Source organism: Anser anser, assembly GCF_964211835.1.
Source record: "Anser anser genome assembly, chromosome: 3".
Taxonomy (NCBI): Eukaryota; Metazoa; Chordata; class Aves; order Anseriformes; family Anatidae; genus Anser; species Anser anser.
This window is the reverse complement of record NC_139722.1, coordinates 95,517,689-95,531,206: the sequence shown is the minus strand read 5'-3', so window position 1 is coordinate 95,531,206 and position 13,518 is coordinate 95,517,689. Positions and strand designations below refer to the sequence as shown.

General features: G+C 39.5%; 1 protein-coding gene across 3 annotated transcripts in view; it reads right to left on the bottom strand.

Moving 5' to 3' along the window:
* Positions 1-13,518, bottom strand: part of LOC310896496 (uncharacterized protein) — a 236,864-nt gene that overhangs the window by 81,861 nt on the left and 141,485 nt on the right. For all 3 annotated transcript variants that reach the window (XR_014581550.1, XM_083828840.1, XM_083828841.1), the window contains exon 3: positions 1,725-1,811. Coding sequence is in view for 2 of the 3 variants with exons in the window: in XM_083828840.1 (XP_083684966.1) it covers positions 1,725-1,811 (87 nt within the window). In the remaining variant the exon portion in view is untranslated. The remainder of the gene's footprint in view (positions 1-1,724; positions 1,812-13,518) is intronic.

Here is a 13,518-nt window from a genome sequence, read left to right as displayed (position 1 = left end):
TTGCTAGGGCACTCAGAAGTGTCTGAAAAGATGTTGATGGTTCCAGGCTAGTTTCTAAGGCCCTTATGACAAAAATGGCCCCCAAGCTCAGAAAGAGCAAAGTAGGCACGGACTCAAGACTTGCAAGTGATCCTTGCAAGTCAGGACAGTGTCAGGTGCTACACTGATGGCATTAAATCCAGTAGCACGTAACTTGGTGGAAATATTTTTTTCAGGAGAGCACAAAACATAGCCAGCTAAAAAGCATCACCTATCTAGTACTCAGAGCACAACAGTGTGATGGAAGCCAATGTCTGTTACTAGTTACAGAATATAAGGCAGTGTAAATCACCATAAGTCCTGTGAGACTCTGAAAATTTGATTCAATGTAAGTTTTAAAATGGTGATAAATGCAATGGTATAGAATGTAACCACTATCTAATTATTCTTTAAAAATAGAAATCTGCTATGCTGAAAAAAAGAACACAATATAATTTAGTACCTACTTAAAATAGCCATGAGACAGACATTGTTGTGTGATAGCTACAGCTCTATCAGCCGGAAAAGTTGCAACTTAGCTAAAAAAATCCTTTAATTAAACAAAGAAACCTATCAAATTCCTGAAATTCACATACTGCCCTGTCAGATGCCAGATGTGTTAATTTAAGACAAGCACCTTATGGCCAGGATGCACTTTGCACATTTTCAGAACATTACGTTTCTTCCAGGTGACACATCTGTAGCCTGCCTGGTCTTTTTTTTTCTTTTTTTTTTTTTTTTCCTAATTAGAATAGACAGGTAATGGTCTTTAAGTTCAGACCACAAAAGAGCAAACCATTTTATCATTTGAAGCTACAATGCTGCAGTCTGCATAGAAGTCCAGAGTTCATTCTGAAAAGCTCTGTTTAACTTCTTCCTCTTACACTTTGAGGAGAAATGATAAATTAACAGGACAGTTATGTATGAGGTTACCCAGGAAAGCAATGGAGAACCATTACTGTTGGGAATTTATTGATGAGGGCAACATAACAGTATTCAGTCTGGATCTAAATCAATGTTAGCTCTTGATTTAGGCACTGAAGACAGCGTTTGGATACCCTTGGGCAGAAAGCTGTTGAGATTTAGTAGTAGTAGTGTTAACCACAGATCCAGCTCAAAAAAAAGCACTTTCCAGTGCTGAATCACATGGAAACACACAATCTGCTCTGATGGGAGAATTTGGAAGTCAGATGGCTCTGAGATGGGGTTTGTATGATCAGAGAGGAACTTTTGGGGTCGGCTGCTATAGCCAGAAAATCTTTCAGGCCCACAAATGCTTCTTCAAGATGTAGTAGGGATTTCTAGCATTTTCTATATTAAAGAACCAATTTTTCTTGTACTAAGGGTGACTGATGGATCTGAGTCCAGAAAGAATTGCACAAATGCTCTAGATATTCTACCCTAATCCCTGTCTGATAAGTGTGCAGCATGTAAGTCGTTTTTTCTGTACATTATACAGTCTGGGGCTTCAAGAGCCAGCAAGTTAAGCATTATCTTTCAATCTGATGAACATATGAACTTTATACTAGTTAATACTGGGAGCGATAGACACTTCCCCAAGCTAGGAATTTCCTCCTAGCCACGTAAGTTCACAAGTCAGGTAAAGAGTCATGTAGCACGTTGAGTGATTCATGCATGTGAACAGAGGGTTTTGAAATAAAATGCCTGTATAATACATTTATAATTAAGGATAACCTCCCACCCACCTCATGAAACTGTCTCTTCTCCCCTTGATTGCTGATGGAAGCTGTCCGCATGCATCAGGGGACAGCAGGCTGTGACTGGCGGGGTTCCTGTAGGGCAGAAGAGCGCCAAACAAGAACTCTGATTAAATTGCTGCGAGTGGGCAACCACCGCGCCTTTCATTCTGAAACAGGCACCCTGCTCAGGTTTCTTTTCCTTTGTAGTCTAAATTGCAATGGCCACAACTGGAAACTTTGAATGACTGTTCATGAACTTTTCAATACAATTATGTTAGAGCAACTCAAAGACCTTTTAAAAAGGATTATTTGAAAGACATTATAAAGTCTCTGTGTAAGCAGAAATAAGGAATCTAATTTGTAACTTTTTCCTAAATCAAACATTCAGCAACCTATAACAGCAGTCACATGATAAATAAATTATTTCCCTTCCCAGTGAAATGATCCTAAGGACACAGCTGAGGGGGAGGGAATGAAATAAAATTTAAAAAAAAAAAAGTCCTTCCGTAACTTTTAATATTTCTTTATTAATCTTTAACTGTTGATGTGCTGGGCCTCTTTTTATGACTGGTGTCTGCAAAAGTTCACAGGGTTGTTTTTTTTACTGGCACACGTATCAGCAGAAAGCAGAGTTTGGGGGAGGGAGGAGAGGGGCACACGTGGCTTTCCAGAACCGAAGGTTTCGTTTGCATAGACAAGCCTGCATGCCAGAGCTGCGTGTGCACACATGTAGGCAGAGAGCAGCTAGGCAGCACAGCATTTATTTCCAGGACTTGGTGATCACACATCAGTGTAAAATATTTCCCCCTCAAAATCGTTTCTCTTGCAAACATCCTGAACCTAACTAAAGTGTATCGGATAATTATTCGCTGTTTCATTATTTGCTCAGCTCTACTCTCGTGGGTGTGCTCCCATCAGCATTCTGAAAGTCAGCCCAAATAACAGAGCCTACCTATGAGTACAGTGTCAGCTAATGATTCACAAAGCATAGTTCTGAATTCAGTAACAAGTGTTTTTAAAAACTGCTTTCTAGTCTCACTCTGAAACAGATTAGCATAAAATGTCCCTACCTACCAAACTAACAAAGAATGTTTTGACACTAGCTGTGACAGGCTTTTTAAAGTCAGCGTTACTGTTGCCCACTGTCAAAGGTAGCAGGACTGCACAACCGGTACAACTTTTCCTTACATTTATCAAAATTTCAGCTTTACCTATTCACCCATAATGAATTTCTTTCATATGAATTAATAAAGTTCATTCACATTCACTACAAATGTCTCGCTGATATCAGTCGAGAAATGTACAACTATATATCACTGGACATAAATATAGTTTGTAAGCAATTTAAATTGAAGATGCTAAACCATCGACTTCTACTACCAGGTGTCACTAAGGACCATGCACTGTTAGGGCACTGCTGATGCTATGAGTGAATCTAGCCCAGGACACATGGCATAGACTATTGAAAGTGTTATTTCACGTACTGTCAATTTGTCCCCAGACCAGTCATATTTTTCAATTTGACATTCTTCATGGTGTGCATCTGGTCGTTGGGCTGATCAGTTATTCGAAAGAACCAAAATCAAATCCAGCAAAGTCTCCCAGTAAGGCAACAGCATCTCAAGAATGGAAGCACTAGAAATGTAAGAAAGCTGCAGCTGGGAGGATTCCTTCTCAGTTTTCAGAGCAAAAGAACATGTTGGTAAAGTTGCCAAACCAAAACTAGCTGACGCATTTCTTTGCATAAATACCTCTTTATCCTTAGTCTGTTAGACCTTGTTGACCTAGGTCAAATTTAAACAGGAGAAATTCAGATGGTGTACGGCTTAGCTTCTATGACTATTCACACTGAATCATAGATGTCAGATACTTCATTAAAAATCCCAAAGCTAACATTAAACTCCATGGCACAATATAGTCTTTACAGGCCACGAAAAGGAGACTGTGTTCTCTCTCCCTTGCTTCTAAGCTATTTGATTCCCAAGGAGCTCACTGGACACCTTATAATAAAAAGTACAAAAAGGGCATTTATTATGAAAGCATTTGATGAGAGGAAATAAGATGATATCTATATGCAACTTAAGGATTTAGACATATAGTGTTACAACCAAGAGGCCTGGATGGCAGTCAGATCTCTACTCATCCTTCTCAAGAATATTAAAATCCAACTTCTTCCCTGATAGCATCAATGATCAAAAGGCATAAACAATCAGGCTTTCTATGCTAATTACTGCACTGAAGTATTTCCTTAAGTAGTTTAACCAATTAGAAGGAGCAGCAGCCATTAAAAGGAATCTTAATAATGGATTAGTTATTCACAAACCCTTAAAAAAAAAAAACTAGTTTTTGATCTACATGTATCATCTCTCTTTTTCATGAGATTTCAGCTTTATTTAAATATATATTCCCAAACTCTTACAGAGTATGATGTTACCAGCCTCGTGCCTTTATTTTTATTAGCTTAATATGTGAATCATTGAAAGTTAATATATTAGTGGTTCACACATGAAAAAGAAGAGTTAAAATTTTAAGTAATAGAGTTTGCACAGAAGAAAGACTAGTAAGGTAAAGGATTTCTAATTGCTAGGAACTGACAGGGACAGAGAAAAGCTCTTAAAGTGAAATCACGTTTCCGTAATTAGATTTCATTAAGAAGCATTGTCAGGGTTAAAACAGTTTGAAATAGCACAAAAAATCTTTAAATAAAGCGTTACTGTGTTTTATTCAGATGGGACTGGAGAAAAGGGGATAGCTTATGCTTCAGGAATATATTGCCAGCAACACATTTAGAAGATAAAGCTTTTCTAACTAATCTTGTCCTCCAGTACTGATTAGATTAATACTTGGCAAAATTTGGTCATTATACCTTATGCTAACAGAAAGTCACACTCAGCTGTGAACTCTGTTTAGGCCATATGTTGAACAATCAGTGCGGCAGTGCAGGAGGATATGTTGAGTAACTCCATGGCCAATTCAGAATTAGCAGGAGCATCACACACATAATTGTTACCAGAAGCAATGCAGACTGTTTAGAGGGTGTGTGATTCCTCTGTAGGCTGTTCTCACTCTAGAGTTAAGCAAAATACCCTACTTTCTTCTTTGTTTCTCATTTATATGGTATGATTATTTTTTTTATTTTGTTTAAAAAAAAAAAGTAAAAGCAGAAACACACAACAGGTTCAGTCAGGGGCTTTGTCTGGAGAGCTTCCTGACCTGTTTCTGCTGTGTCCAAATAAATATGCTATCAGGGACTAACCTCATCTGTAACACAACAGGTATCTTTGCCTGCCAGCTGAGCCTGTGGCCAACTAGTCTGAATGCACCTCCTCTGCTTCACTCCAAAGTCAAGCTTAAGCCATTAATATGCACTTCATTAGGCCAGGTGGAACGTGTTAGTCAGTCCTAGCTTGGAAATCTACCAATGAAATCCTGCATGACAACTACAGAAATAAACCCTGGTGACTAGTGAGTCACAAGTCTCCTAGAGCAACTTTGCTTTCTAAAGGGAATTTAGTTCTTGCTCAGCCAGGCTCCAGAGTACATTTTGAATGCAGTGTAAGTGAGGCCATGCTCTGTGTTGGTTCCTACCAATTTCAAACTTCTGATGGCCTTCGTAACAATCTGCAGAGCACTCAGCTGAAAGTGTGCCCTGCTAGCAAGCCTGCTCAAGCCCTGAGTGGAGAAGAAAATCATGGAACCATTTGTTTTTGGGGCAAATTTTTCTTTCCTCTGGTCAGGAAAAAAAAAAAAAAGTTATTTCGAAGGTGAAAATTCTGGTGGTTGAACACCAGTCTCCTAATGCTAATGCCCATACATATACAGAAGTACATGTACTCCCGCCTTTAAAGGGGTTTGGTTTTATCCCAGAGCAGAACAGGAATGTTTAGGAAAACGCAAAATTTTGCAGGTTAGAAAAGCATTTCTCACACAGCTCTAGCCTTAGTAATGGGAGGCCTCCAATGGTATTTAATATTTCAAGCAATTTTGGTTTCAATTAAATTAATAGAAGGGAAAATGAAAAAGAAAGGGCTGGGAGGGGGACTAATTTTTTCCTACCCTGAGGGAAAATTCAATTACTTAAATTGTTCTTTTGCAGAGGAATGAAACAATTGCAGCAGAAGGAACATTGGAAAATGTCATCCAATCTGCTTCTGAAACGCAGTTTATGCAACGAAGCACCATTTCTGTGGATTCCACCAATTTACTACAATTTCAAACACTAGCTAGACTCCAGTTCTGGTGTCACTTGAAAATTTTATTAGGATTATTAAGTCAGGGCTAGCCGGTTTTTTGTTTGTTTGTTTTCTCTTATTCTCCTTTCCCATAAGCACCTGAACGTTTTAGGAATTTAAACCATTAAAGTTTTAAAGTGTCTATTGCCAAAGTAACCGCACCATCTAGGTCCATTCCTCAGAGGCAGCTGAGGCACACAGGCTCTCTTGGCATCCCAGCTGCACACAGGAGCTGCCCTGAAAGCCCCAGTGACTGAGACTTGCAGTTGCAAAATAAAGTCTTTAGGAATAAAGATGCAGAGAAGGATACAAAGCAGCTTTCCAAAATGAGATCCCTACGATTATGTTCACACAACCAGCTAGTGGGTGTCACAGTTAAATTGCATTTAACACAGCGTAATGAATAATCAGTCTCTGAGACTGTTAGGCTCAGCTGATGTATACAGTCAGTTGGGATTGTGAGTCACAACAGAAGGGCGCAGCCTGAATTAACACAATCCCTAACTTCATACAGACCCTGACAGGGCTCACCTTGGGATTCTTTGGAGATTTTTGCAAATGGTATCCAAGGTCTAGCCCATTGTCTTCTGTACACACAAAAAAAGTGTTTTCAGAGAGATGATTCACTTTCTCTCCCCATGCTTTTAGGAACAATTCCATTTGCAGCTGGTAGGAAAGGTAAGTGCTAGAAACTCACATGCAGCAGCCTGAACACTCCAGAACACAGGAGAAAATACTGCTTCAAAGAGACAGCAAATGAAACCAAACCCAAGAAAATAAACACTGTAGCCAACATTTTCCAAAATATACCGCCTTCAGCTGGTTCTTGTTTTAAGTATATGGTAAAACTGAATTATCGCAGGTGCTGCTTTCTGGAAACGCCCACCATTACGGCTGATAAGACAAATTCAAAGAAAAAAAACTTGAAATGGCCTCAAAGAACTCCGAAAAATTAAGATCATTGTAAGCCTGCAGATTTTGGAAAACATTCTAGTTTTCACTATACCAATATTCACCCCTTCGTTCTGTACGTGTGCAAACACATCTCATCCTTTTCCTCACTGAATTCAATTCAGACGAGCACAGCCATGAATTTCAGTAGTTTCACTAGGTTTTATCCCCTTCTCTGAAGCAGCATGTTAGTGATGACAACCCTGTGCTACTAAATGAATCTCACATTTACAATGAGTGCCAGGGTGCTTTTAAAATCTTGACTCTCTTTTTTCTACTTTGCCATAAGACTGCCTGGCAAAAATTTAAAAAAAAAAAAACAGCCAAAGGGGGCATGTTCACTTTCAGAAGTCAACGAAAGAGAGGGGGGTGTGGAAGAGAAACTCTTTAATGTTGCTCAAGAAAATACTTTTCAGTCAAACCCCGGCAGCATACTGCCCAATTCCTGTCTGCAGCAGCAAAGCTGAAGCTGCCGGTGCTGAGGGGCGATTGGCAGTCTGCTCTGGGTTCCTTCACAGCACTGCTAATCTCCACTAATACTCTCCCATGCTTCATTTAATTTCACTCTCAGGGCTCTTTTTCAAATTCTTCCTCCAATCTTAAACCAATGCCCTCATTGTTTAGGATTCCTTTGCCCTGACAAGGCTGACCTCAGATATCCTCTCCTCTTTCCTGCTCTGTAACTCAGGCAGTCCACTTACTCATTCATATGGTAACCACACATAATGGCCTCCACATTAATTAAGTAATTTTGGTTCTTTAAGGTACTACAGAGGGGTTTTCAATCTCCCAGTGCCTTTCAGGCCAATTGAACTCATTTTTTTGTTGAGCGGGCCAGAGAGTACATGGAAGAAGAGCCAAGGAGAGCATGCTCTCTCCCTGAGCCATTCCTTTCATGCTGCTGCAGGGTTAGGCCAAAACAACATCAGCAAGTCTAATTTGCGCCAGCAGTGGATGGGAAATGACTAAAAACCTTGCAGATTAATTTATGTCAGATGTACGCTTTAAAACAAGAGCATTTGGGGGGGGGGGGGGGAGAAGAGAGAGAAAAGAAGAAAGAGAAAGAGAGAGAAAGAAAGAAAACTTGCTTTTGCTGCAGGACATAGAAAGACCCTCTTTCAGTTCTCTTGGGAGCTGAGTGGCCCCAAGACAAAGACAAAGTCCTACCTTTGCTTTATGGTTCTTTTTTTTGATGCTTTAAAGTTATCAGACAATTCAGTGCAAAATCAGAGGGAGGAGAAGTTGCAAAATTATACAATGCATGATGAGTATCCCAGCAACAGCTGGTCCTTCTTGCAAAGGCATTTTTGTGCTGCACAGATGAGACAGAAAAAAAGTGTGGGTTTTCTTTGTTTTTTTGAGGGGTGGTGGCGGTGGTGTCCCTCACAGTACCAGAAAAGCAAAGAGGTCGTAGAAACTTTGTGGCAGTCTGCAGAAAAATAAAAATAAAAAAATAAGTAATGATTACTGTTCCACAATCAATATTGAAATCAAAAGGAAACTGCAGAGCAATAGATGATATGGACTGGATGACATTGCAACTGTGACAGTCCTAGGGAAGCTCAAGACCAAACCATCATTCCTGTTAAACCAGTAGACCCAAGTTTCTCTCTGATGGCCAGCTGTGATATCTCATGGGAGGAGTCCCGCAGTGAGCTATTGAAATCCAGGGGCTATAATGCTTAGCTAGGTACTACTCAGTGTGACAGGGAACAACTGCATTTTTACACATTTTTTTTCCTGTATGCGACTCAACATGTGACAACTGGCAGTGGTTAGACATCTTGCTGGTATTCTCAGCAAGGCCAAGAACAATCATCTCTGCCGAATCTCTCTGGTTAAGGGTGTTGCAATACTCGGGAAGTGTCACGTGTGGTGCTACCACTGTGCAGTAACCATTCTGTTGCTAAATAAAGCTGACTTAATTTTGTACATTCTTAGAACTCATATCCAATCTGATCTGCCCACCACATCTAAAGCATTTGTTTACTTTTCATGCAGCCATGCTGCTTAGTTTTTAGATGACTGCCTCAAAAATTCTAAGGAAGTTCAAAATAAGTTTCATTTAAGAAGCACAACATTAGCATGGACTCATCTCTGGTGAGAGCTGGTTCTGCTCCAAAAGTTTTGAGACTTACTCTTCATTCACCCTTTTCTTAATCCGTGTTTTATCATTAATAAGATACAGAAATAGTAATATCCAATGACCTATGTGCCATCTAAATCCTGATCTGATTTGACAGCAGAAACCTAACTGTAAAAATTCTCAGAAGAGCTGAACAGACAAAAAGCCCAAATCTAAAAAGAGGGAGGAGATGTTTCATGGAATTAGACCTTAACTTTTGGTTTCAAAGGAGACTCGTACTTAGGAGCCTATGTCACAATTTTCAGCAAGATGTCAGGTACACCTAATACAACATTTAATACTGATGCAGTTAGATTTGTACTCTTAGCAGTATCACCTATTTCAATCTAGAAAGGAAACAGCAGTATAGAGAAGCAGCAACACAGTGCATCTTCATAGATATAAATGTGGTTGTGCCGGGATGTTTTTCCAATAAAAACCCATCCAATAACCTAGATGGTTGTACCAGTGCCAGATCTTCTATAGGAGACCGAAAGTCTGAGATGCCTTAGATGTGTGTATCACACCAGTTCCACTAGAATTTTGGCAGGTAATAGCATTTTCAGGACTACATGGAAGCACCAGATCACACATGAGAAAGAGAGGTCTTAAGTTACTTGAGCAACATGAAAATATTATTTCTAAGACTGGTGAAATGTGCAACAATTCACAGGTTAAAAAAATCAGTCAGTCATCTTCAAAAGAACAGAAATGAACAAAGCCATTCTGAAGATACAATAACAAAAGTAAATAGATTATACTGGCAAGTCTTTTTTTAAAAACCCAAATTTCTGTAAAATGGTAATTAGAGCTATTAGTAATACATATAACGCTGAGCATTTGATCTGAGACAACAGATATGCTAATATGCTGTTATCTTCATGTGTGTAAGTCTCTGTAAAGATAAATTCAATGACTTCTAGATTCTGAATTTCCTGTTTTAGGCCCACACCAGAAGTATGGAAACTGAGTGAAGGGAAGAAGAGGATTTTCCTTGTTTTATCTGAACTTTGGGAAAACCCCTGGTTAATTAATATGGTCCGTCAGTTCTAGGGTATTTCTGACTACCCTGTCAGAAATGTGGTGGTGTGCCCATGCTGGAAGACACCTACTTCAGGACTAATCTTAATGGCATCAAAGCCTCAATCATCTACCACAGGTTCAACAGTGTATTGTGGGAATGTCACACACTGACTTTTCCCTTGGAGATTCACAGAAAATTTGAGAATATTCCGTCAACATTTCCCTGCTGCTCTCATGTCTAGATAAAAACCACTTCTGTTGCTCACTTCAGACTGTGAAGAAGTTTAAGCAAGGACTCCGAAGTATTTGGTCCTCCAAGACTAGCAGAATAACGTGAGAACCAAAGCTCATCCCGGGTACCGGCTTAATGAGCCTTTCCAGATCTATGCCCCATCTAAGCATTTTTGGACTGTACCAAAAATACAATTGCAATAGCCTTTTCCCATAGCAGAGTTCATAACTTTTATATGTTAAGAAGACTGTACACAAAGAAGGTGTACAGATTGCAGATCTCTCAGCATTACTGCTGCCATGAAGCCCTTCAGCCCAGTAAAAGTCTGTATCTATTTGCCAGTGACTAGCCATCACTGTCAGACTTTTATTATTTCGCAACATAAATATCTGAAAGACAGTTGAATCTCAGCTAAGCATTACTGTCATTTTAATATTTCCATTAATCTGTTAATTTTAATAGAGGAATAACAATGAAATAATTACGAAGTTTACAGATAGCTTAAAATTTGGTATCCTTGAACAGCTGCTTGTGCTCAAGTGTATTCTACACTTATTTATCCTTTGAATTAATGAAGCACTTAAACACTACTGTTTGCATACATGCTAACATAGATTTCTGCCAGGAATAAACACAAAGTGCGAACTAGCAAATTGCTTATCAGCAAGGCACCTTTGTGCTGCATTTCAAGAACATCTGTAGAAGTCTGAAGGGCAGAAATCAGATCCCTGGAAAACAGTTTGCCATGGCTAATTCTTTAAAAAAGAAAAAAAGACCTTTCACATATTAAGAAGGCTAGGAGATGGTTATCGTTTCCTCTGTAAGTCACAAAGACATACTTTTAAGAGAATTCAGCTAGGGATTGTGCATTTTTAACAATTCTGAATAGTTGGGCCCCAGTTATCTGGTATCAACAATCATCAAAAATAAGACCCTAAAATATATCCATGGGCTTTACACATGAACTCCTTGTATTTCTCTCTCCTTGTTTTTCATTTTAAATCCACTGTTCATATTTCTGGGCATTCGTAGATACTTGATTTTACTTCTCTTATACTGGCTTTTTGAATGTAAGGGGATGTTTAGGTTCTAGGCCATGTCATGGCCTCAGCCACGCTAACGGAAACCAAGAAGCTCCATTCACTTGAGCGAGCTCCCATTAGTGAAGGTGTAAGCAACACCCGGCTCTCGCACCTGATTTGCAGTGCCTTATAATCTTCCTGTGCTGGGGTCTCAGAAACACTCAACTGTTTGGAACACTGCTAAATGTACAGCTAAGTCTACTCCCATTCAAGTTTGTACTAGTGCACCATTCAAGAACTGTTTGGAGAAAAGGAAAAAAAAAAAAGCTACACACTTTGACCTAAGTTTCTAAATTCACCATTTCACTATACATTTTTCTTTAAATATGCCATGACTCAGACATGCATGCACTTGCAATCAGTGTACCCAGTGAATAGATACACACATTTCATGTGACAAGCCCTGTTTGCTTTCTCTATAAAACAGAAGAGGTCACTGTATCTGAAACAAAACCTGAACTTGAAGCTAGAGTAATAAGTAACGTGAGTGCAAACAGACCAAGCAATCTCACCCTGAAGTCAGCATGAACCAGCTGATACTCCTCACTGCCCCCCTGCAAATGAGCTAAGTGGGAAAAGAAAAGCATTAACACTCGGGAAGCCCAAACAGAGCTTGCTTGCAGTCTGATAAATCCAAGGCTACACCCTTGGAACCACCCTACCTTCCCAGGTGATCCCACTTCACTCTCCCTACCCACCAGCACAATCCAGCAGCCTGAGTCCCCTTTCCCTGCTCTCATGAAGGAGGGAAGAAGTTTGCTCTAAGAAGTTTATAGTTTACCAGCTGTGTGAACAAAGTCAGACTTACTGAGCTTCTGTGAGCTGAGCTAAATCAACGAAATATCGGAGCTCAAACCTGATGCTTTATTTCCTTCAGTCTGAGGTTCTGCTCACTATAAATGTGATCTGGACCAGCACGTGTGAGATTGCGAAGCAGAGAAGAAATGAAAACAGAATGTGATTGTACGTGAGATCAGCTCCATGCTGATGTGATAATACATTCAAAATTCTCATTTCTGTAGAAAGCTGACCACAGGCACTTCATCAATCAGTATTTCGATTTGTAATGTGTTCCGTATGGTTCTCTGTCATTACTTAATGGGGAACATCCCCTCTGAAAACATCTGACTTGGAGCTCTGCATTGAGAGAGCTGCTCATGTTTCAACCACGTTTCCCAGAAACTGAACACTCAGCAACATATTCATTTTAGTGACAGCCACCACTAATGAGAAACAGCCCTGTGTTCATCGAATCTTTTACAACCCCCAAAATTTTATATTAACAGAAAAAAATTTCACTCATTTACATGATAACCAAATCTCTAGAATCTCTTCTTCAACATCCTAAAACTTATATTTAACTGGTGTCTGTACACATCCTTTTCTTATACCTTATATTTCCCTCACTGTTTTTCATTTCTCGTTAGGCCAGTTGTTCTGACATATGTTCTGCATATCAGGAACAGGAAGCTGGGGCAGGAGTTGCTGAGTTTATCAGAAGCTGAGAGCTAGTGAAAAAAAATCAGTGAGCGCATCAGAAGTAAAAGGCTCACACAACAGTCAGAAAGGCCTAAAGAAAGCAATTAGAGATGCTGAGGCATTTCACTGGAGAGCTAGATTATTTTCCTGCATCGGTCTCCTTTGTTCAGAACATCAGGGGATGACTGATCTCAAACCTGTTTTCTTTTTTGGTTTGTTTCCAGTGTTTTGTCATTGTGTTTTGTTTTTAAATAAAGAGAGCTATGTAAGACTGCAAATTTCTAATATATGAAGCAAAAATTTAGCAGTTCTACAACTCATACAGGTCGTGAAAAAAAATTTAGAACATGAGAAAGCAATGACTTGCAGAAGACTGGAGCAAGTGCTGTACCTTCATTTAGAAAAGCCTCTGCGGGTTATTCAGGGCATCACTTTGAAATGGTCATTAAAACAAAATAATAAAACAGCTGGATGTTCACTATGCCACAGAGTCTAATCAGCAGGCTTTCTGCAAGGAAAACCTGCATCTCACTAATCTGCTAAGAATTATTTAAATCTACCAACAACATGGTGACAAAGGATAATTTATTTTTATAATGAACCTGACAGAGGCAAGGCAGGATAGCAGGCAAGGCAGCCCTATGGTAAGAATCAAAGTAGCAATTCTGCCAGCCCA